Source organism: Cyanistes caeruleus, chromosome 25 (assembly GCF_971803275.1).
Source record: "Cyanistes caeruleus chromosome 25, bCyaCae1.hap1.1, whole genome shotgun sequence".
In the NCBI taxonomy this organism is placed as follows: Eukaryota; Metazoa; Chordata; class Aves; order Passeriformes; family Paridae; genus Cyanistes; species Cyanistes caeruleus.
The window spans coordinates 344638-370055 of record NC_141725.1 but is presented as its reverse complement, the minus strand read 5'-3'; the positions used below and the strand labels follow the sequence as shown (position 1 = coordinate 370055).

Below are 25418 nucleotides of genomic sequence, written 5' to 3'. Positions count from 1 at the left end.
CTGTGGCTTCTTCTTCCCCCTGCTCTTGCTCTCAGAGCCATTCTTCAAGGTGCAGAACTTAATATATTACATAAACCAAACGACTGGGGATACCAGTATCATAAAATCACCTCAGGACAGTGGCAAACTGTGAATTTAGAATCTTGTGTTACCCAGGAACAACAAGGGTTTATCTGTGAGGCTAACATGATTGATGCACAGGACATATGTTTAGACACTGATCAAAGCATCTGCCAATTTAAGATTCTTCCAGACACAAGTCATAAGAGTGTGCTTGTATATATTAGCCTAGGCTGTGTATGTCTAAGAACTGCATGTGTTTCTGTAGAAATAGCTGAAAACAATGTAACCTTGCCTATTAGGAACCATTCTAATTTTTGTATTTGTAATTTTTTTTAAGATTGTTGGATGTGATTTTTCATAACTGGCACCGGTTGCATTCCACCAGTTGATAAGATCTAACTACACAATATACCATAAATTATCTCCTACACCCATTGGAATGAACCTGACATTACTAAGACAGCTAATGAACCACCAAGACTTGGCAAAAATCCTGAAAGAGATTCAGGAAAATGGGCAAAAGACTGTGGTTACTGTCTATTATAATGTAAAAGAGATAAAGTATTACAGAGGGTAAACCAAGACACAAATCATCACTAGTGGGATGTAATGTTTGGATGGTCACCAACTGCAACTGGGATTTTGAACACACTTTGCCACCCTCTCATTGTCATACTGGCATTAGTAGGTGTAAGTCTGGTGCTGTCGATTGCAATGCTTGTTTAGAACTAGAGTGTGTTAAAACGAATAGCAGTACTGACCTCCCTAGCAGCAGCATATGGTAATGCAATGAAGAATACATACCGAGGAGGGCAAACTACGAAAATAGACCAAAAAAGAGAAAGAAGTCAGTATTGCTAAATAAAAGAATTTACTACTTTTGTAGAAAAGGGGGGACTGAAACAGATAAAATAAGTATTAGGAATCATTTATAAAATTGACTTACGTAAAAGAAGAGGCTACAAAACCCATGTGATATGCTGACACTTCCCATAATAACAGGAAAAGAATAAGGACTGCAGGATTAGATAAGGAGCTGGAATAAACAAACGGGATGCAAGTATAAATGCATATAACCCCCCATAGGATGAGGGGGTTCCTTGGATTTTTTTGGACCCTGAAGCCAGAAGAAATGGAAAGAACGGGGGGTCAAAAGAACTGAAGGGAGCATGCGCAAAAAGACGAGGTAAAGAGTTCAGCTGAAGGAAAAATGCTGACTTCAGCCCCAAAGACCCCCAGAAGACCACCAGAGTGACCAACGAAGAGCAGTGCGCAGCTGCAACTAGGTGTGAAACTAATTTTAATCCAAAGCGGGGACAGGTGGCGTTAACAAATGAATATGTATTAGGTGTACTGTGTAACCTTAGTTTGCAGTGATTCAAAAGGGAGAAACAAGTCTCCAAAGTGTGCATGCCTTTGGAGGATATATCCCCCATGCACCTCAGCGCTGAATAAATTCATACCTACTCTTATAACTACTCTGCGAGTTACAGAGTCCTTTCTATCCTCCTATCACAGTGAATGCAGCGTTTTCACAGATGTGCTGTGAAGATCTTGCAATGATATTTGGTTTCTTTAATTGTAGCTGACAAAGAGACAACAACCTGGTGTTAGCAGGAACTTGGCAGACGGCGAGGTGGCATTCCTTGGCAGCCCGTGTGGACTCACACCCCTGGGCATCTGAGAGCTAAGTCAAAGGCTGCGACCTGCAGAGGGGAATGAAAGCAGGGTGCAGGGTTGGGACTTGTGACCAGGGATTTTTCAATCACATTTAGACATGGTGAGATCCAAGCTGTGGCCCCTTAGGGCACCTCAAGTGGAAGCCTCACTTTGACTCCCAAACCTGAGGTGCACAGGACAGAGCAGTCCCAGAATGTGTCATGTCACTTGTTTTTTGTGCCTTTTGTGTCTTTTGCACAACTCGTTACAGGAAATCTTGGCGTCACTCTTAGCATCTCCGATCTCTTTGTTCCTTGACCTGGCGCTGACACTGTCGAAGCTGTACCTCAGGAGTTCTCAGAGGCCTTGCAATCACATCTCTTTTTAAGCATCTGATCAGATGTCTTTTGAGGTCTTGCTCTGAGCTGTTTCAACAGCCGTGCACAGCAAGGATCCATTGTAGCTGGTTAGGACTTGTCCAAATGCAAGGATAGGTAGAGAATTGTGGCCGAAGGATTCTCGGGCATCCATATTTGCACCTCTTGGAGTAAGTCATTATGTTAGCATTTTCTTTCTCCTGGGTTCTGTGAGCCTATTTGGATCGCCATCATTCTCACCCTTGTTGTCTCGTTCCACATTCTTTCGGTCCTTGCAGCCATTCTACTGGCCGAGGGTTTTGTCTCCCTGTAGTGTCCCCTTGTCTGTTGTCTTGTGTGTCACCGGTGTCTGGGTGTATTTGGGTTGGAGCTGCTCTGCCCTGCTGCCTAGGCTGGCTGTAGGTGTAAAAGGACAAATCCTGGGTGGCTGTAATTAGTAATTTGTAATGTAGGATGCTGTTGGAGTCTAGATAGTATTCTTAGATTGACACAAGGTGTCAGGACCTGTCAAGTTATCCTGCAGCACTTTGGCTTTTGTCTTTCCTTTCTTTCAGATGGGGCTGAATTAAATCCACGAAGGTGACCCCCACTGTAGATTGTGGAGCTCAGGAGGAACTTCAATGCTTTTGGGGTGCTACCGTCTTTCATTGTTGCAGGGGCATCTTTTTGCAGGGATCTACACATGGAAAGTTCTCTAATAAAGCAGTGTGCTTCTGTCCGTGGCAGTTTGAGTTGTTCTGTGCCTTCTTTGGGATGAGGAGAAAAGGATAATGGGGGCATGTGGAGAATGGGGTGCTCTGATGTCAAGGTCCATGGGGGAGGGAGGCACATGCTGCAGTGGAAGAGTGAATGGGGAATCAGGAGGGATCGTGCTAGGTGCTCTTCCCCAGAGGGACCCCAAGCTACCAGGAAGTTTACAGAGAGCGCTGGATGTAGAATATAAGGAGCTGTTGAGTTTTCCTGGTTTTTTTAATAGGCATGGGAAGAAAATAGGAATTTATCTCCAAATTCCTTTGGAAAGAAACCCTTTCTCTGTCCCCGCTAGTGTTGGGATTTTGTTGTGTCAGTAAGAGAAATAGGTTTTGTTTTCACATGTATTAATTACATGTGATTTGGTGTATAAAATAAATCTATGTATAAATTATGAGTTTTATACGTATAAATTTCATATAGATTAGTGTGTAATTAACACCTTATGTTTTTGCCATTGATGTGTTAGGTTAATTAATTTATTTAGTTTACAATATAATTGAAAGTAGAAACAAATACAAATTTAAAAAAGAATGAAAATAGAAAAATATAAAGAGGAAGATATAAATGGTAACATTGATGTATACGTAAGTAGAAAATATATAATGTAAATAGATATACAAATATAAAATATAACTAATATTTTGTATGTTATTGTCATCTATTTTTATCTTTATTGCATATAGCCATATATAATATACAAACAATAAAAATTGTAAGTCTAAATTTAAGTAAATTATTTAAATATAGTTTGAAATAAAGGCTTTGTTTTTTATTTGGATAGAGCCACGGCTTTTATATAAAATTTACAATAGACAAATATGTAATAACTATACAAAGATATATAAAGAAATAAATTAATATAAGTAATATACATATATACACATATATTCATATTTAATATATAATATGATTAATATCTGTACAGATCTTGTTATAAATATATTTTAAATATATTATTGTCCTGGGGTGAATTTATGATGCTTGTATCTCCAGTTATCATCTTGCTTATGTTACATATTAAGTTCTACACTTCTAAGACTGGCTCTGAGAGCGAAGGGGGAGGAAGAAGAAGCATTCACTTTGTATTGATAAAGAGCCTACACTCCTCCGCATCCTGCTCGTGGACTGTGTTGTCTGCAGCACAGACAGACAGCGGCACAGACCTCTCTTTTGCTTTTAGTCAGTTTTTAGCCAGCTGAGGCACAGTAGCTCCCTGGACTGTTTTTTTCCCCTTTTTCTTAGGTCTGTTCAAACCTACTCTAGACCGAAAACCCAGACAAACCCCCAGAGATCAGGCCTGTGGCCCACTGGCTTTACAGCACTGGAGGGACTGATAAGAACCTATGTGAGCCAGGCTACACCTCTTGAAAAAGACATTTTTCTGGATTTCCCATTTCCTTGAACAGTAAGAAGTTTTATTGTTCAATATTATTCAATTTCTGTTAAATAAACATTTTTTTCCCATTTTTCTCAAAAAAAAAATCTTTTTCCCAAGCCAGTTAGAAGAAGAGATGATTGAATTTGTTTTCTGGAAGGACTCCATTCAGAAGTTCTCTCCTAAATTTAATCTAAAAGAGGACAAATATATATTGTGTGTTTAACTTATATCAATGTAGTAATTAAATATAAATTTGTTAATAGTAGACATAAAAAAAAGTTTAATTACCATTTCAGGTACAGGGACTGTTTGGTGTTTATTTGGTTAGAGGTAGGGCTTTCAAGTAAATAATACAGAAATGAAAATATACAAATCTCTAATAAATATATAAACAAATCACTAATAAATATATATATAAATAAATATATAGTGATATAAATAAATAAATATAGACAAGTAGATTAATATTCAATATGAATAATATATGTATAGATGTTAATATGATATATTTAGTATATTATGTATTATACAATATATATGTGTATCACTGTAGAAAATAAATATGATAAGAAGGGTCATTAAAAACCATTTAAATACCATTTCCGTTAAAGGAGATTGTTGGTTTTTATTTAGTTTGGGGACGAGGTTGTTATGTTTCTGTCGGGAGTTTTTTGGGACACTCCTTTCATAGGAGTTTTTAGAGGGGAATTCCACACATTTTTTTGCCTCGCTTCTCTGCCCGTGTCCGAAGTGCGGTGCAGCGCCCGGCTGAGTTCAGCGGCAGTGCTGCTACCATGTGGGCACAGAGCGGTACTGCTGCTGAGCTCCAAGCTGGTGTCCCGCCTCTCGCCGGTGAGTGACGGAGATGGGGCGGGGGTGACGGAGGCAGCAGTGGGAGTCGCCCAGTGGGGCCAGTTTGGGCAAGCGCCGGAGACAGAGAGCGGATGACTGGGATGGATACAGGGCTGTCCCTCTTTGCGTGCCCCTCTAAAGATGAAATTGGGGCTGTCACTGCTGTAGTGTCGGAGAGCTTATCTCAGTTCTTATGATTTGAAGAAAACTCTCGAGCTCGTTAGACTCTTGTTTCTCGTGTTTATTAAAAAGTCATCACAAAACTTGATAGATCTTTCCAGGCTGGCTACACAAGGTTATATCTTTGCAATCTGGTACATTTATTTCTTCTGAAGGTACAAACAAGGCCTTGTGGCTCACTTTGTGTCTCATGCACAAAATGGCCCTGAAATACACAGTTCTTTTATCTTTATACCTATTTTTACCCAATTAATAATAGACGCGTATATTATTTTTCTTAATGACCCAATGACCCATCACCTCTGTGCTGCACCGCGGCATTCTCTGTCCAATCACTTACTATCACCCAAAAACCTCTAGGAGAAGAACATGAAGAAGAAAGAAGAAGGACAAGAGACAACACCCTAAATCCTCCATCTTGTCTCCTATTCTCTAAACTAACTTTTTCACCCAGTGATTTAAGAAAACTTTCTAATCTATACACTTACACTTTTAGCTTTTTCCATCTAACTTTAACATTTGTTCTCATGTATCACCATGAAAACATGCTCATGAATTTCATATTATATTTCTGGATCTTATAACTAAGTATCAGAAACAAGGGCACACACTCTGTATCTCAGACTCCAACATTTGCCCCTCTCCTTAAAAAAAAATAATAAAAAAAATCAACCCAAACCTTTTCTTTGATTACCCTTCAAGAAGGGCCATCCTTCCTCCACTCATGCCCTATGCACCAACAAGAGAACTGCTGCTCTGTTCTACAGAGCGCCACACCTCCTGTCCTGAACATCAGTCAACTAACCACTCAAAGCTAGAGAAATAGATCCAGGCTGCCCACCCAACCAGCAGCCTAACCTGCCCAATTGCTCTAAAGCCCCTGCTGAAGCCACTTGAATTGAAAGCTGAGCTGTCATAAATCTCTCTCTGAAATTTCATGAGCTGTAACTTCTGTTTCTTCCCCTCACCTAAAAGCAAAGTTAAAATATCTGTTTTCTTATTATGACAATGAAAAATCATCAAAGTAAAACACTTGCACATGTACACATGTAAGAAATAACACTTTTATAGCAATCTAAAACTTATTAAGAAGATGCATAATTAATATTATGCAATATTAAACTTATCTAAGGAATCTGTAATATGAATTAATGAAATATATACTCTCATCCCAGAGTCTGCCACAGCTGATAAATCAATGGAAGATTGGAAAATCATGTCCGGATAACAATTCTCCAAGCCCACTGTAAAAATCCAGCTGCTATATTAATTCACTAATTGCCAAGTCAAATTGACCTGAATATTGTTTTGATGCAGAAAACTTCTGGGTTTATTGGTAAATTCTCCATCCAGGTAAAGTCAAGGCTTGGCCAGGGCCTAGGCTTTAAACTGGAAAGATGTTTCTTAACTAATTTTCAAAGCAAGGGTTTTTAAAAATAGCAGCTATAAGATGCTTAAAACACGCCAATCTTTCAAAAGGCATTTGTATAAAACAAATGATCAGTCTTAGGTAATTGACTAATCAAACCATTCAGCAGTTGGATTAATCTGAAGTCTCTTATAACACTTAACTTTTAACAATGATACATTCTCTTAGAATCCTGGAAACAAAATTAATAAAGGTACGCTGGATTGTACAAATGCAAATCTTCTTAAACAAGGAAAAGAGTAAAAACCAACACCAAAAAAACCCACACCTCTGTATAGAAGCAGCTGCATAACTTATTTACCAAGATGCATCTGTAGTTAGAAAACAAAAAAAATCTCAAATTACACATGTCTAAAAGGTAATTACCCAAAGATATACCAAAATATATAAAAAGCTGGCTGTAAATACAACAACACTTTATAGATAATGCTCATCATAGAAATCTATAAATTTACATTATATAATGAATATGTCATCAGTAAGTGTCTGAAGAAATCAAGATAATATTTTTAAAACATTCATGTCTTAGTGAATAAAAATGAATTAAGGTAAAAAACATCTAAATATTTGTAAATAACAATCGCTATTCTTTTGTGTTACCTATAGAAAACATAAACTGCAGAGATTGTAACAAACAATAAAACTTCCAATGAAACCAAGGCTGTCACAAATTGCATTCACCTCTTTTCACAAGCAGGTGTTCAACAGGGTTCTATCACAGCTGTTTCAGTTGCAGTTATCTTCATCTCTCCAGGAAAACAACTATACTTTGCATTTTAAACAAGTGTCTTCAGTAAAACATGAAGCAATTTAAATTCAAACAATATTTAAACTTGTTAAATTATGAAAAAGGAAGTAACAAAACTTATCATCAAAAAAAAATCAAAGTTACAACTTAAGTTAAAAACACTCAAACTTAAACATAGTGAAATTTAACTTTGATTAATTCTATTAACACTTAATCTATATCAGATGAAAACATGACTCAAACTTACTCTATTATTATAAAAAAGGCAACTAAAAATTTGATATATGTTGTGACGTGCCTCAGGGGAGGCAAAGAGTTACATTGTCCCACCCCAAACCCCCTGAAAGGGCGGCCCAGGTGTTCTGATTGGGTTTGAGTCCCTGGGGGGTTTCTGCTATGCTGTGTTTCTAATGGTCCCTGACCCTGAACTCCACCTTCAAGGGTGGAGACCCTCAAGAGTTCTGTCCCTTAAAACCCCTGCTCAGCCTCTGTTTGGGGCTCTTTGTTCTGGACCTGAGTTTGTTCCCATGCTGAATAAATGGTTTTATGAACAAAGGCCCATGTCATTGGTGTTCCATGCTGGTCCCCAAAACCCTGTGGCTTCCCTGGACGAGATCCTGAGGTTGCAGACTGCAACAGGTCCCAAGGTTGGAGAAGTTGCTTCTAGTCTAGTGAAGGAGAAGTTGCTTCTAGTCTAGTGAAAACTCAACTTTGTGCTGTCAATGTTCTGAGTGTTGAGCCAGCACCAAATCTGTGCAACTATATGGGAAGGAAATAATAAGGAAAAATGACATCATTTAAACAAGGAAACACTCTTGGCACTTTATGTGCACAAATGCACAGCAGGAGAGGAAGAGCAGAGCAGGTACAAGCTGCCAGTACTTGCAGAAGGATGAATGGAAGTTACTTCCTGTTTAGGCTGGAAATTAGGAGAGAATTTGTACCCATCTAGAAGGGTGTTGAAGTGAAGCAGCTGTCTAGTGACAAGAGACAGATGGAGTAGTGAAACCCCAATTGAAAGGCTTTGAATGTAGAGTTTTTTGGATGGTGGGGTCTTTAGAAAAAGATCTTGCGAATCCCGTGGGTGCTGCAGGCGGCTTCCCAAGGGAGCATCCCTGTCCCCAGGCCAGGGAGCTGCTGCTCTGGTCGCACAGCGTGCTTTGGGTTTTACCTGATGGCTCAGCAGAGCTTGGGGAAATGCCTCAATGTTTTTTGGATTTGAAAGGCATTTGGGTCAAATCCAATTTCTCCTCTGCGGGATGAAGTCTTGAGCTCTGACAGGTTTCACTTGAACACTTCTTTAATCTATGCCCCAGCCCAAAACCCCCCAGCAGATCCCCTGCTCCTCCCACTCTGTGTCTCCCACAGCTATGATCCTTGGAGCTTTTCCTTTAAACTGAAATAACTGGAAATTGGCTGGGTTTTGTCACCTCTTGGCAACAAAATTGTCTCCTGTTGTGCAGCTCAGGGGAAAGAAACTTCTTCTTCCCTTCAGTTTGCTGCAACCAAGTGTTTTGTTCCTCTTGGTGAAGAACTGGGAAAAAACACTTCTTTTTAAGCTGAGGGAGCCAAATTCAATTCCCTTCTCATTTGGAGCAAAATCACCAAGTTATTTATGTTGAAAGTAACTCAGTTTTTAAGAGATCTTTTTTGAAAATATTTCTCTTGGTGACTGATTACAAGTGGGTATGGGAAGAAACTCTTTGCCTTGAACCATTCAAAGCAGTAATTTCTTCCCAAAGAGTAGAAGCAATTACATTTTCTGGGTGGAAAAAATGAAATGAAATGAAATGAAATGAAATGAAATGAAATGAAATGAAATAAAATAAAATAAAATAAAATAAAATAAAATAAAATAAAATAAAATAAAATAAAATAAAATAAAATAAAATAGTAGTCGATCAAAGGACCTTAAAGCCAATCTCCATGTGCTGCCAATGACCAAATTAAATGCACAGGGCTCCTATCAGCTGTGCCAGACAAAACATTGTTTTTGGCTTATTGGGGGTTTTGTCAGAAATCTTTGTAGCATGAATAGTTCATGGACTTATCTCTGCTGGCTTCAGCCATTCCTGCTGCCCATCATATCTTTATATTATAAGGCAGCTTTTTTCATGATGTTGTCTTTGAAGTCAGATAGCTGAGCCTTTTTCTACTTCTAGCCCCAGTTTTCAGTAGGACAAACATTTTCTTGTCTGGGAGTGTATTCAGTGGTAGCCACACAAGTGAAGGCAAGGAGCTGGCAGGTGATAATTTATGAAACTTCCTGTAATGGGAAAAACTCAGCATTCAATTTCCATCTCCTTAGAAATCTCTGTTTTTCTTTCTTTTCCTGCCTCTTGTGCTCTTTGTGGCTGTTCTGAGTTTAGTCCTTGCAAATGCAATTCTATGGATCCGAATGATTTGGAGACAGAATAATCTTGTACATAAAACCAAATAAATTTAACTTTCCAATATTAAGGCAGTTTGACATGCAGGCTTGGGGAGCTCTGGCAGTAGTTAGTGCCTGGCCAATGACAGAACACAGAGTTCATCTGATTTAGGTGAAATTTCATTCACTGGAGACAAAGTAAAATTTGCCTCTTATTTGCTCAGCACTAAAAAACCATTTGAAGCTGGTTGCCAAGACTTGCTGCAAGTGCTGAATCATGGGATAAAGCCCTGCAATGGCACCATGAAATGGGAGAGCTGGACAGAAATATCAAAGAATGGCATTTCCAAGCATTTTCAGGTGCTGATGTTCTGCTGCTGGCTTGGTGCTGTCCAAGGGGCTGATTTGAATGGTTTTAGAAGAACTAAGCTGAGCAGTGAAATGCACCTCAGGCAGAAAATGCATCTCTGGTCTCTGCAAGTGCCTTTATCTCCCTTCATGCTCCTCAGCACTGAAATCCTGCAAGGACTGAGTGAATCTGAGGCTTTGGGAATGCCCAATAGTGAGAGATTTAGGTGAGATTTGACTCAGGAGATGGAAGCAGCAGCAGAAGGTGCTGTCATCTTCATCCTTGTGTTCTCCTGCATGCTGATGCATTGTGAAGGAGGCAGGATTCCATAAAGTACCTTCTGTATCTCCTGTGGAAAATTCTTTAATTTCTCAGAGTTTCAGGCATGTGTTGTGTGGCTGTGCTGCACCCCAGGGCCAGGCTCTGCCTCTCTTTGCTCTGGCTGCTGCTTCCAAGCTGTCCTCTGTGATTTTGATTTGCAAGCCACCCCTCTGACCAGCCTCCACTTTGCTTTAAAAATTCAGCACCATGTTGGGGGCTGAACAAGTCCCAGAGCTGGGGAGAAGGATTTGAGATGCAATTTGCATCACAGACCTGTTACAGTGGGGAAAATGTCGCATCCCTCCTGTCCCTGGAGCTGCTAATCTTGTTGCAAACATTGAAAACCTCTTCAGCTTCTCTCATTCTACCAAAATTTGATTGATGCTTTGATTTCACACCTCTTTCATGCAGGATTTTCCTCTGTCCTTGGCTGGAATTGTCAGGCCTGAGAAATTTGGTTGAGCCTTGGGACAGCTCCCATCATCTATCCCTGCTCCTAATGCTGCTTTGAATTCTCTTGGGAATCTGAGCATGAGGGAAACTGGGGGGACTTTAGTGAGAGGAAAAGTGAGACACAGAGGCTGAAGTGCAAATACAGAGTCTGGGTCACCACAGTCTGCAGTGTTGTGGGGATTTGGGCCATGCAAACAGATGTTTATTCTCTGGGAATGGCTGATTCCTTCTGTGTGTCTTTTCCTGAAATTGCTGTGCACCAGGGCTGGTGCTGGAGCTGCAGCAGCACAAAGTTGCCGGGGAGCTGTCTGGGACCCAGTGGGAATCATTTCTTTGCTGCTTTTGATGAAAAGTTGTGACATAAATCTCAGTGTCAGGGAGATGCCACGTTAATGCTGCTGTGTTGCTATATTTTATATATTAGTAAAGGCCTGTATGCACAAACCAGCCTTTGAAATAAGCTGTGATATTGAGGGCTAAAATCCTTGAAACCTTCATGCAGAAGAGAGAGTAAAGCAAAACAATATCCTTGTGTGCAGGAGAAAAAATGTAAACTGTGTGTGTTAGCCAATAGTAGCTTACTCTGCCTGTGGACCCTGTAGAACCCTATAAAAGGTGTGCTAAAGATAGAAATAAACGGCATTCACAATTACTTCTGTGAAGACTGGTGAATAGCTGGCGGTCTCTGAATACCCATGGGTTGAGTTTTCTTATTTACTTCACGTAAATCGTGGAGGAAGTAAAACCTTTCTCTGGATCGTTTAGGGATTACGAAAACTGGGGTATTCCACGGGCTAGTAGATGGCTCTATGTGACTTTGTTGTAATTCACGGTTGACTAACTCAAGAAGGGCATCTAATCAAGGCTTGGACAGGGACCACTGCTCGACCCACACCGGGTCGAATGATTTCCAAGAAAGCCTGATTGGTGACAGTGGGTACGCGGCAGTGGCCCTTAGGGTAAATTTGTCACCCTGGCTTTTAGCAAGGCTAGGACATCCCTCCCTAGCAGGGCTGGGATTCCTGTCATGACATATGGGAAGAGGGCAATAGTTTTCTCTGGCCCTTTTTCTGTGTGGAGTGTAATGGCTATTAGCTGTGCGCTTCTCCGAGCCCGTGGCAGCCCTCTAACCCCGCCTACCATGGGGGCATCCTCTAGTTTCCAGAGCAGAGGCCAATTTGTCTCTGGAATGACTGTGACATCTGCCCCAGTATCAATTAGAAAAGGAACACTGATAGATCCAGAGGGGATACTTTGATCACCTGAGGTGTCATAAAGGGAGCAGATCCCCCATACCACCGGTGGGTTGTCACACCTTACTGCCAGGGCCACCCTGGGGTCATGTCCCCCTAGTGTGATCCCTGCTGCCCCTGAGGCAGGTAAGGCAGGGTTGGCTGAGTAACCGGCTGAGTCATGAAAGTGGCTGCCTCTCAGGGGGGTAATGGATTTGGGAGCATCTATGTCCTTGCAGGATTGGCATAACTGGGCCGCCTCGCAACACAAGTGGGAAAGGAATATGTGCAGCCCTGCTGTCCTCTCCCCCTTCCTGTTTCCCTGAGCCTTGGATCTGCATTCTCTGGCAAGGTGCCCCTTTTTCCCACAAGCCCAGCATGGCCCTTTAAATCGGTTCTGCTGCGAGGTGGGCGCTGCTAGGGCCCCCCCCTCTTTGGGGCAATTTGCAGCAACACGACCTGCTTGGTTGCATTTGAAACACGCCATCGCTTTAGCAATTGCTGTGCAGACTGCAGTTTGAATCGGAGCTACCTGTTCCTCCCTCATGACATGCTTAATCATGTCTGCGGTATTTGACCCTGCCGGTAATGATCGGAGGATTTCCTTGGTTGTCGAATTGCATTGTTGACGCAAGCAGTCTGCCATGACTGGGCCTTTTGCCTCTGGGGGCAGGGCTGAGGAGTCAACTGCTTTATGGTAGACCATGGTGATGGCTTAGCAACAACTCTAGAGGCCGAGTGAATAGCTTCTCTGGCCGCACAAGTGGTTGTCATAACTTCGTGGGCCCACATACCCTGAGCTTGTGCCTGAGATGTAACCATGGCTGGGTCTGTGCCCATTAACCGTGGCAGGCTGGAGCCATGTAGTGGATGGTCTGCCCCAGTTATTTGGGCTAGGTATCTGGCACAGTTGTCTTCCCAATCTTGTTTAAAAACAATCATCCCTGCCCCATCGAAAAACAATCTGCAAGTGTGCTTTATATCAAAAGGGAGCAGGTCGTCACCTCCAAAAAGACCATCGATAAGGGAGGTGACCATGGCAGAAATAAGCCCTTTTCTGAAATTGCATTAACAATCGTTTTAACTTTAAGATTTATTGGTGGGTAAACTCTCTGTCCCCCCTCAGACACCAAGACTGGGAATGCTAGCGCGTCTGGAGGGACCCAGGTGGCATATGCTGCTCTTATCTGACCCCTGTCTGTGAGAGGGGTATCCTCTCTCAGTTTTTTTTTAATGTGGAGGGGGGTATTCTTATTTATCTTTATTGTTTCCTCTTCTGAGGACTCGGCCTCCGACCATTCGTCTTCTCTCGTATCTCGATCCGAGTCAGAACTCGACTGGCTAACTACTTCCTGTTTCCTGTGTCTTTTTGTTGGGCTCCGACCCCGCCTACCACCCCTGTGGGCAGGCTGTTCCCTCCCTCCTGGCTCTCCCCGCCCTTCAGTCCACCCTCCACTCCACCTTTCACCCCACCTTTCGCTCCGCCCTTCACCCCACCTTTCACTTCACCCTTCACTCCACGCTCCATTCCTCCCTCTGCTCCACCCTCCTCTCTTTTCACTCTCACTCACATTCTTTTCCCTCTCCCTCTTTACACCTCGCCCGCAACCTTCTTCACATTCCTTATCTCTCCCAACCCCCAACTATGTTCATCTTTCAATGCCAGCATTTGTTCTTTGTTTCTTTGTTTTCACTAAAGATATTTCTTTCTCGCTGTATGTCTTTTTGCTCAGCGCCATTTTTAAGCCCCTGGGGGGATGCTTTCCCCCTGGCTTTCTCTGCAACACCTCTGGCTTCTTCTGTTAACTTTCTCCAAAAATCTCCTGCTTTCTGCTGTTCGTTTGAGAGCAGATCAGGGTTCAGGGATTGAGGGGACGTATTGCCCTCTTGTGTCCCCTTCGGCTCAGCTCAGCTGCTCTTGTCTGGGGGCTCTGAAGTCTGTGTAGTAGCACTAACTCCCAGTTTCGGGGTGGCCAACAGACAGTTTTTTGCCACCGTCCAGGTCTCTTGCTTTTTGTCTAGCTTTTTTCAAAGCTTTGAAGACCTTACCCCATGACTTAAAATGTTTCATACTACCCAAATCTATAGTTTCATTAGTGAGAGCTCTGGTACATTTCTCCCACACCTCAGGGTGGAGAATCTCCACTGGTTGCTCTATAACCCCAATATGCAAAAGCCTTGCGATAGCAAGCGTAAAATCCTTAGATTTGCAATCTATTCCCCACTGTTTATGTAATTCAGATACAACCTTTATCAATTATTCCATCTTCGTAGGGACGTCTCCCTTGCCAGGACTGGTCCAGCCGGTCCTGACCGCCGCTCCCGTTTTCCAGATAATCCTCACTTTCTAGGTTTGAATCCCACTTCTTCCCGGGTTTCCGGCACCAAATGTTGTCTTTTAAGCAAGGCAAACACCCTGGTTCAAGGAACAGCACGGTGGTCTCCCCAGGCCACTCGGTCCATTACCCACAGACACCAATGTGATGGATGGAGACAATGGCGTTTATTGCTGAAGAATTTGACATTTTATAACTTAGGGTCACTGTGTTACTCCCATCTGCTTTCATCACAGCTAGGTGCTATTGGCTAATTGCAGAAGGCATTACCATACCAAAGAGGGGGGGTGGGTTACTATCTTTCCGTTATCTTCCGAGCGCCGGGCCTTACTTCTACAGGCCACCTGCCCTGCTGTGGCTCACCCAGCTTCTCCAGAAGCCACCATCCCTTCAGGAGGCTGCTCCCGGCAAGATTCACCATCCATGGGAGAGCCTCAACCCTTGCAAGGATGGCATAGCAGAGAAGACCCTCCATCCATGCAAGAAGCTCAGGCTGTCAGAGAACGTCCATGGTGCCAGGAGCCTCTGCTATCTCTGACAGCCTCCATCCCTCAGAGAGGCTCAGTCAGACCTGTCAGCCTGCAGAAGGTGCAGAGCCCAGGGACAGGTCTCCCAGCTCCCTTGGACCCTTGGACCTCAAAAACACAGGCGCAACCCTGACCACTGGCATGCCTGGGAAAACCCACAGGTCCAAGTGGGAGCTCAGCCTGATCCAGGAGAGGCATCTCAGGAGCAGGTGGAGGAGCAGCTAGTATCCTGGAGCCAGGAGCTGCCGGACCACAGCTCCCAGGTGACGGTGCTGGACATGCCAGCTAGCACCAGCCCGTGCCTGGTGGAGGAGACAATTCCTGACCAGGGAGTTTCCTCCATCTCCAGGAAACTGATCCCATGCAGCCACCGACTACCAGCAGGGCCTCTGTACCAGCAGGTGAGACCTGAGGAGATGTCTGAGGCTCCCATGGGGCTCTTGAGGGACATTCCCAGGCTAGGCCAGGGCTTCTGAGAGCAGCCTAGTTGCTGGCTGTTTTCTAAAGACCCTGATGCCAAGGCTTCAAACAACCCCTCTCTGCTTTGCAGCTGCTCCTGGGACCCCCCTGTGCGAAACCTCGGGCTGTAGCCCCGGCCGTCCACAAGAGCAGAGTCCAGCCCAGGACGCCAGGGACAGTGACAGTGCCACTCTGCCTGGCTCCACTCGGGCTCCTGCAGCCACTTCTGCGCCCTGCCCTGGCCCAGCTCTGTCGCTCACCAGCCCGACAGCTGCAAGCAAGTGGCCGCTGCCTGGCGCGCAGCAGGAAGCAGGTGAGAGCAAAGTGGCCGGCACTGGCTGGGGCTGCTGCACTGGCAGGCACTCAGGGGGGTTCCTGGGCACGAGGCTGATGGCTCGGTCTTGGCCACAGGGCACAAGAAGGAGCTGTGGGAGCTGTACCAGCTGGGCCCACAGCTAGGGAGCAGTGGCTTCAGCACCGTTTTCTCGGGGACCTGCCTCTCAGACGGGAGCCCAGTAACGGGCTGGGATGGCCGAGCGTGGCAGGAGGGCTGGGGGCGGCACGGGGCAAGTCTCAAGCCCCCCTCTCTCCACGGCTTGCAGGTGGCCATCAAGCACGTGGCTTGGGACATGGTCCTGCAGTGGGACAAGCTGGTGAGTGAGCGGGGACAGCGGGACAGAGCGGGCCGTGGCAAACAGGGATAAGGCCGGGACTGAGGGCAGGGCATGGCTGGGAGCAGCGGGGAGTGGGCTCAGCGTGCGAGGCCCAGCATAGCAGACCCGGGGATGCCAAACAGCGGTGGTGGGTCCAGGCAGGGGCCACCTCCCAATCAGCCCCCAGGCGGGAGGAATGCCAAGCAGCAGGGAGGCTGCCCAAGGTGGCACTGGGGCATCCCGGGCAGGGGCCTTGCAGACACAGGGGAGCATCAGGCCCTGTGATGGAAACATTGTTTCATCCTCACAGCCTGACGGCACCCGTGTTCCCATGGAGATTGTGCTGATGGAGAAGGTGGGCTTCGGCTGCCGCAGAATCATCCAGCTCCTTGACTGGCTCGAGCTGCCTGACATCTTCGTGCTGGTGATGGAGCATCTGGGAGCTCTTGCATGTCCTGCTGGAGCAAGAGTTCCTGAGCGAGGAGGCGGCATGTTGGCTTTTCTGGCAGGTGCTGGAGGCCGTGTGGCACTGCACCGCCTGCAGCGTCCTGCACTGGGACATCAAGCCAGAGAACCTCCTTGTGAACCTGGAGACTGGCAAACTAAAGCTCATCGACTTCAGTCGTGGCACCTTCCTCCAGACCTGCACACAGTTTGCAGGTGAGCCCAGAGCGCAGGCCCTGCTCCCAGTGCCAGGCACTGCACGGCCCCATTCCCTCCTGGGCCGCAGGGTAAGGCATTCAGCTGGCTGCCGGCTGCCCTGTGGCACAGGCAGGTGCTGTGCCCCAGGAGCCGGCTGCCAGCCCTGCTGACAGAAAGGGGCTGCAAAAGCCAGGCCCCAGCTCCTCGGCTTGGCAGGCCCGCAAGGCCTTGGGCTGCTCCGCTGGCCTTGTCAGCCTTGCAGAATGGTTTCTTGGACTTGGCCCATTGTCAGGGTGAGGCAGGCAGGCCTTGGGGGGAAGTTGTGGACATGGCTGCAGCCCCTGCCTCTGGCAGGAGGCTGGTGCCAGGCTCTGGAAGGCAGCAGCCTGCACCTGAGCAGCGCTGCCCATCTCCCCATGGAACATGCACGTAGTGCCCGCCTGAGTGGATCAGCCTTCACTGCTACCATGGCGATGGGGCGACTGTCTGGTCCCTGGGCGTGCTGCTGTTTGAGATGGTGTTTCTTGCCCTTTGAGAACGAGCGTGACATCGTGCTGGGGCAGCTCTTCTTCCCGCAGGAGGTCTCTCCAGGTTGGTATGCAGCCTGAAGAAGGCAGGCTTTGGCAGGTGGCACTGCGCAGCCCAGCCCGGCCCTCCCGCAGCTGCGCGGGACGTCCATGTGCCCTCAAGGGCCGGCTGCAGCAGGTGGCCCGTGGCAGGCTGGGTGTGGCACGCTTGGCTGAAGGAGGGGACGCTTGTCCTGCCAGGCCGCTCTCCCTCCAAGGGCAGCTCCGAGCACATGCAGCGTGGCCTGGCTTCTGCAGGCACTGGGAGCAGCTGGGCAGGAGCCTTCTGCAAGTGAGCGCTGCTTTCTGCCTTCTCTCCCTAGAATGCCAACATCTGATCCGCTGGTGTTTGTCCAAGCACCCCATGGATTGGCCAGTGCTGGAGCAGATCTTCTACCACCTTTGGGTGCTGGGCAGGCATTTCTGATGCCTTGCTGCAGCCTCTGCAGCCTCTGCAGCACCCAGTTCCCGTGTCCAACACAGGACTGAGGGCCCAGGAAATAAAACAACCCGAAACCCACTGCGGGCTGGCAAGTCTGGTCCTTGTTAGCAACTTCAGCTAAGGGAACCTTTTGGCCAAAGGGGTTATCAGAGCACTTCAGTTCCCTTCAGCCTTGGTCAAGCTTTTGATTCCTTTCTTCCAGATTGTCCTTCAAAATCAGAGGGAGGTGGAGCCTGCACCAGTCCCCCCAAATTGGTGGGAGGCAGAGACTACTCCCAGGCCCCTCAAAACTGGAGGAGGAAGGAGACAATCCCTGGGCGCCCCGAACTGAAGGGAGATAAATACCCGACCCCTCAAAATAAGAGATGGATGGAGCCCACAGTGGCCCCGAAGTCAGAGGGGGAAGGGGAGACTGCAAGCCCCCCCAAAGAGGAGGGGAATTCCGCCTGTGCCAGCCCCACAAATTGCAAGGGGACAGAGAACACCCCTGGCCTGGCAAAGTGCAAAGAGCAGCCGGAGGCTGCCAGGATGGTGAAAACACTGGCACCCCCCAAATCAGAGGGGGACAAAAAGCCCACACAGGCTTCCCAGAAGCAGAAAGGGGGCAGCAAATATCCCCTATCCCCCTAAGTTGGAGGGGCACAGACACAACTCCCGCCCCCCCCATAGCGGAGGGGGACAGACATAAAAGGCCCCACAAAAAGAGCATGGGGAACCAAGAGCACTGCCGGCCCTGCAAAGGTAAGGAGGATTGAGAAACTCCCCATCTGTCTTTGTTTTGGAAGACAGGTGTCTGCTAGGGAGGGCAGGGGCCTCCCCTGGAATGAAAATGTAGACCCCCTCCCTCGGAATTATTATAATTTTGAACTCAGGGGGCTCTCAGGCAGAGATCTGGGGATAGGAATAACAGCTCTTTACTAGTGTGTATAACGAGGCACACAGACAACAATAATTACAGCGTTAACAACAAAACAGAACCAGGGACCCTGTGGCAGCTTTCTCAGCTAGGATGGGAAAGGATGGAAAAGAGGTTTTGCTTCACAAACCGCCTCCAGCAGGCAGTCCTGGTGCTCCTGCAGGGCTCTGAGGAACACTCAGCTGGAACAGTAGGAATGAGCTGAGATCCCGGGTCAGTGGCTGAGGTGGATCAGCAGCTCCGTGGTGGTGCCTGGCACTGCTACACATCCTGGCAGGACAGGGGGTGTGAGGCCACCAATGAAGAGAGAAGAAGGAGAAGAAGAAGCAGCAGCTCTGTCTGGGTGATGGCAAATTCCCTTCTCTCCGCAGCAACAGCTCCCACCAAAGTGTCCTTCTCTGAAGCTGAAGAAGCTGCCAAACTGTGCCCACCTTCCCCTTTTCCTTTCCCCTTCCCCCCTGGGCCCAGCCAAACTTTGTGTTTCTCAAGTACCACCTCTAGTCAGGTTTTCCCCACAACTGATGGGTAAAAATTCCACAGGTGAGCCAGAACTAAAAAGATACCTAACCCCCAACAGCTTCTCATCTCCATCTCTTTGCACTCCAAAAGCCAAGAGGAATTGATCTGTCACTTCAAAACAACTCAATCCCACTGAGAACAGCTCCATTTTACCCCAAAAGAGCTCAATCCCAACACAAAAGGGCTTGTTCCACCTCAGGAGATCTCAATCCCACACCAAAATGACTCGGTTCCACAGCCGCCAGGTGAGATGGAGTTGGAAGGTGTTCTGGTTTAGGGCAAATTTGGAAGAAAACCTCTCAGTGGGGTGCCTCTAACAAGCAAACTAAAGCAGCCCCTCCCCTGAATGTTTCATGAAAAATATTTTCTTGGAGAAAAGTGGAAAACGCAGTTTATTTAACAATCAAAGTATCCACAAGCATGAGAAAGATGAATAATATTAAAGAATGAATCCTCTGGTGTTTGAAGAGATGCCAAATCCAGAAAAGTCCTTTCCATGGGGTGTAGCTCAGCTCGCTCAGTCTCTTATCAGTTCCTCCGGCACTGGAAAGGGCCCAGGCCCAGGCCCCTGTGGGCCACAGCCGTGAGCTCCCGGGGTTTGTCTGGGTTCTCAGTCCAGAGCAGCTTTGAACAGATCCAAGGAAAAAGGCAAAAAACACTCAGGGGAACTTCTGTGCCTCAGCTAGCTAAAAACTAACTGTTATAAATGCAAAGGCAATTTCGGGTTATATAAAAGAGAAAATTTATTATCAAACAATAATAAATTCGAACAGAGAAAAAACCACAATAAAATAAGCAGCGCAGCGCTGGGTGGACAGGGTCTATACGCAAGGTATAGATGCTCCCAAATCCACGCCTGAGAGTCCTTTGGCCTGGGTTTTTATAGGAAGTTTGTGTCCCGAGGCCAAATTCCAAGCAGGCACCCTTTGCTAAGAGGTTCTTAAATAGATTTCCTGGCACCGGAGAATAGAGTCAATAGACGTTGGGCAGAGGCTCCTCATATGTAAAGAGGTCCAGGATGTCTTTTTGATATCATTTTGGTCCGGGCCATTAGGGTGGAGTGGTGGCACCCATCCTGGAGCCGATGGCTATCTCGGCTGGCTCCTCTTCTTTTGTCTAGTTTCTCCATTTCTCCAGCACAGGTGGTCAGGGCGGAGATGCTCGGGCTCGGCGATATCTCGTCCGGGCCCGTTCTTTTGTTTGTTCGATGGCCCGTGTCCTGCCCATTCTTTCGGGGCTGATGTGCCTGCTTGCGATTGTTATCTGGGTGCTTGGCTGCAATCTGTTGCTTTGGAAGAGAAATCCTGCCTCGACCTGGAGGAGGATTTCTCATTCCATATTTTCATCATTTACAATTACATATACTTTATTTAAACCTTTTCTTTCGAATTTTTATTCATCCAATTCTTTATTACACTAACTAAACTAAACTAAAACCTAACTAAAAAGGAGACTGAACTGAAGTGTCTAGAAGCAAAGGAGAGCTCTGTCCCGCTGTCTGTCCCTGCTGCAGACAACACAGGCCGGGAAAGCGTGCGGGGCAGTGAGTGCCATTTCTGCAAACAAACCGCAGCTTCTTCTTTCCCTGCTTTGCTCTCAGAGCCAGTCATGAAGGTGCAGAACTTAATAGCCAGCAGAAACAGGACAGACACCTGGGGATCCAAGGATCACAAAGTCACCCCAGGCCAGAAGGAGATCGGGAGAAGTAGAATCCACATTTGGAGCGGTGGGATGGGGATTGTGTGGGGCTGGCTGGGTGGGCTGTATTTGATAGGAAATCAAACTTTCAGAGTTTCTGATTTCTGTCCCATTCATTTTCAGTCAGGTGCAGCTCCATTTGCAGAGTGCTGCTGTGGCACTCGAGACGGACACACGACACAGCGAGGTTTGCGCTGTAAGAGCAATCTTTATTGATCAGGAGTTGCTTTTCGATGGTTGACCCCAATGGGATGGAACCTTGGCGCCCCCCCGGCCACTGACCAATAGCTGCCCGCGTCTGCACTCCTCAGGGATTGGCCAGCGTCCCTTCTCTGCAGCCGAGTCCCTCCGCCTCTCCGTGCCCTCTCTCCCAAAGGTGTTTGATTTCCATTCTGTCACAAGAACAGCCTTATCAGCTTCAGGGCTTTGGGAGGCTTCAGGCCAGCTGTTCACCGGCATCTTTAGGGACCCAAAATCCCCCCAGATTCCCTGCAGAGACCCCAAAATTTCCACTTTAGGACCCCAAATTCACAAACATTCCCTTCAGAGATGCCAAAATTCCCAAAACTTTCCTGTAGTGAACCCAAACTTCCCATGTTTGGACCCAAAATTCTCTATAGAGACTCCAAAATTCCCAACATTTCTCTATGGAACCCCCCAAAAATGCCCTTTGAGTACAGCAAAATCTCAAAACTTCTCATGTTTGGACCCAAAATTCAAAGAAATTCCCTATGGAGACTCCAAAATTCCTAACATTTTCAGTACAGGCCCAAAAATTCCCATACAATGATTTCAAAATTCTCATTAAGGGCTCCAAAATTTCAAAAATTTCCTTAAGGGGACCTCAAAATTCCCAAGAGACCCCTAAATATCCTTTCAGGCCCTAAAAATACCTTATCAGAACCCCAAAATTCCATAAAAGGTCCCCACATTTCCAAGAATTCCCTGGACAGATCCTAAAATTCTCAAAAATTCTTTTCAAGGATTCCAAAATTCCCCTATAGAGATCCCTAGGGACCCTCAGAGTCCCCTGGGCCTGACAGGGGCTCTCCCAGACCCCTATGGAGCCCCTGTCTATCCCCTATAGATCACCTATAGATTACCTAGAGATCCCCTATAGACCCTGTGTGGATCCCCTAGATATCAGCTATTGATCCCCTATAGATCCCCAGAAGAGCCCCTGTAGATTCCCAAGAGACTCCCTACAGGTCCCTCATAGATTCCCTACAGATCCGCTATAGCTTGCTTAGAGATCCCTTAGATGTCCCATGTAGATCCCCTAGAAATCCCCTACAGATTCCTTACAGATCCCCTGTAGGTCCCCAATAGATCCCCTATAGATCCTTTATAGCCCCACTGTAGGTCTCGGACATGCTGGAGCCGGGCCAGGGCATCGGGAGCAAAGATGGCAGTGCCCAGGCAAAGACCCTTCCAGGTATTCTGCACATGCGCTGGAGGGAAAGCGCCAGGAGATGGGCGAGGCTCAGAGGAAAACAAGAATGTGGCCAAGGAGAAGGCTGGATATGAATGGAAGGGGGCGTGGTTAAAGAAAGGGCGGGAACTGTGAGGGGAAGGGGCAGGGATAAGGAAAAGAAGAGAATTATGAGGGGAAAGGGTGTGGCCAAGCTGATGCATGGTCCTAAAAGGGCCTGGTTTGGCCTAAAATCACCCAAAAAGGCCTCAAATGCAGCTGAGATCTGCCAGGTTCGGTTTTAAATCAGCCAGAGGACCCTAAAATCCACAAAAAGGGATCTAAAAACAAATCCAAATTTTTGGCCCATCCAAATGGGCCAAAAATTGTCCAAAGGGGCTGAAAATCACCCTATAAAGTCTCGTTCCGAACTCAAATTACAAAAGGGCCTAAAATTACCCAAATGGGCCCAGAATCTCCAGGACCCAGATCGGGACCGAGACCAAGATCAGCACCAGAACTGGCACCAGCACCAAGATTGAGACCGGCACCGGAGCTGAGATCAGAGCCACTCCGGGACTGGCACCAGGACTTCCCTTACCAGTGCCTCTGTTGGTGTTGGATCAAGTGAGGGCTCTGTGAGAAGCTCTTCCCACACTGGGAACACTCGTGGGGCCTCTCCCCGCTGTGGATGCGCCAGTGCTTGACCAAGTTGCTGTTTTGCTTGAAGCCCTTGCTGCAGTTGGGGGAGGGGGAATCCCATGAAATTCCAGAAAAGCCCCACAACATTCTAGAAAAATTCCAGAAAAATAGCACAAAATTCCCTAAAATTTCTGAAAATCCCACAAAATTCCAGTAAAAATACACAAAATTTTACAAAAATCCCACAAAATTCCACAAAAATCCCATGAAATTCCAGAAAAATTCCACAAAATTCTTTAAAAGCCCCATAAATTTCCAGAAGAAATCCCACAAAATTTTCCAAATCTCCTCAAAATCCTATAGAATTCCACAAAAATCCCATGAATTTCCACAAAAATCCCACAAAAATCCCACAAAGTTCTCCAAATCTTCTCAAAACCCTATGAAATTCCAGAAAAATCCCAAGAAATTCCCTAAATTTTCTCAAAATCCCACAGAATTCCAGAAAAAAAAAAATCCACAAAAATCTCACAAAATTCCCCCAAAACCCCATGAAATTCCAGGAAAAAACCCACAAATTTCCCCAAATCTCCTCAAAATCCCACAGAATTTAAAAAAAAAAACCATAAAATTTCCCCAATCTCCTGAAAATCCCACAAAAATCCCACAAAATTCCAGAAACATCCTACAAAATCTCCTCTAATTCCCACAAAAATCCAGAAAAATCCCACAAAGTTCCGAAAATCTCCTCAAAATCCTACAAAATTCCACAAAAATCCCATGAAATTCACAAATTTTTCCCAAAATCCCACAGAATTCCAGAAAAAAATCCACAAAATACCACCAAAATCCCACAAAATTCCAGAAAAATCCACAAAATACCAGAAAAATCTGACAGAAATATTATAATTTCTTCAAAATCCCACAAAATTCCAGAAAAAATCCCACAAAATTCTCCAAATCTCCAAAACAATCCCACAAAATTCCACAATAATCCCATGAAATTCCTATTCTGAAATACGCAGGATTCTTAGTGCATTTCTGCAGTGCTGAGCCTCTTGAGAAGGTTCTCAGGTGGTGTGCAGGCTTCTTCGGGAAATTGGAGCCCCTATTTGGGCTCCAATTGCAGGAGATGGGTTTGGGAGTCAAGAGATGACTCAGTATGAGTTAGCTACTTGTTCCATTTTATTGCAGTTTCAGCTACATTTTTATAGTATTTTGGAAAGGTAACATGTGATCTGTATTTTATTATGATTGGATAATTGCTGTTTTTCACGTGTTAACTTCTACATTTCTATTGGTCCAGTTCATAACACCCGAGCTCTATAAGATACTTTTTAGCGGAACTTATAAAATGCATTAAGCAGTTATATGAGATACATTCTGCAGAATTCACATCCTGACAAACTTCACAAGATACATTTTACAGATTTCTCATCCTAAATTCTCATCCATTCTTCATTGTCTTATTAACACTTATTCTTCTTCATATATTTGTTACAATGTTGTGCCAAGGACTCATGCTAACTCAAAGTCAGGGTTGTGCAGGCCTTCCAAGGAGCCATGGCCTCGGAAAAGCAAGCCATTCTTCAACAGGGATTGGGAAGTTGGGAATGGGGAATTCCGGGAAATCAGGAATTGGGGAAGTTGGGAATGGGGAATGGGGATTTGGGAATTCAAGGGAACATGGGAATTCAAGATCAGGGGATTGGGAATGTGGGATTGTGGGACAGGAGTTTTGGGGGGGAGGTGGAACCTCAGAATTTGGAGGGATTTTGGGGTTTTTGGGGTGGGAGCATGGAATTTGGGGGACCCCCAGTTTTTGGGGGTTCCTGGTCTTTAGGGATTTGGATCATTTGGGGGAGCAAGGTCTGGGTTTGGTAGGCTATGGAGGGATTTTTGGGAGGATTTGGGATAATTCTAGAGTCATTATTTTTATTTTTTGGAATTTTTGCCAAGATTTTGGGGGATTAGGGGTGATTTTGGAGTAATTTTTTTCTTTTTCAGTAATTTTGTGTGGTTTTGATAAGATTTAGGGAATTTTATGAATTTTTTTCTGAAATTTTGTGGGATTTTGAGAAAGTTTAAATAATTTTGTGGGATTTTTGTGGAATTTTCTGGGATTTTTCAGGAATTTCATGCGAGTTTTTTGGAATTTCATCGGATTCTAGTGTAATTTTGTGGGAATAATTCAAAGATTTGGGGAATTTTGTGGGGGTTTTCTAGAATTTTATGGTATTTTTCTGAAATTTTGTGAGAATTTGAGGAGATTTTGTGAGATTTTTGGAAAATTTTGTAGATTTTTTCTAGAATTTTATGGAATTTTAAGAAGATTTAGGGAATTTTGTGGGATTTTTCTGGAATTTTGTGGGATTTTTGTGAGATTTTGTGGGATTTAGGTAAGATTTAGGAAATTTCATAGTATTTATCTGGAATTTTGCG

At 45.5% G+C, this 25418-nt stretch overlaps 1 protein-coding gene and 1 long non-coding RNA gene across 4 annotated transcripts; one reads left to right on the top strand and one right to left on the bottom strand.

Moving 5' to 3' along the window:
* Positions 1–11759: 11759 nt before the first annotated feature.
* LOC111941966 (uncharacterized) lies at positions 11760–17868 on the top strand. 3 transcript variants are annotated; one of them, XM_086862765.1, is made up of 6 exons: positions 11760–15429; positions 15579–15800; positions 16090–16140; positions 16451–16495; positions 16650–16800; positions 17672–17868. In XM_086862765.1, the coding sequence occupies exons 1-6, from the start codon at positions 15307–15309 to the stop codon at positions 17773–17775; spliced, it is 696 nt and encodes a 231-aa protein (XP_086718891.1). In that variant the 5' UTR covers positions 11760–15306; the 3' UTR covers positions 17776–17868. The 3 variants fall into 3 exon arrangements, 2 of the variants coding, with proteins under 2 accessions (XP_086718891.1, XP_086718890.1); XR_015279181.1 differs by having other exon boundaries at positions 16451–17373; XM_086862764.1 differs by having other exon boundaries at positions 16451–16800.
* A 2082-nt stretch (positions 17869–19950) lies between these two features.
* On the bottom strand, positions 19951–24697 carry LOC111941965 (uncharacterized). The gene is made up of 2 exons (XR_002870364.2): positions 22936–24697; positions 19951–21315 (listed from the first exon to the last, which is right to left on the bottom strand). It is a non-coding gene; the product is annotated as an uncharacterized LOC111941965 (long non-coding RNA).
* Positions 24698–25418: the final 721 nt, after the last annotated feature.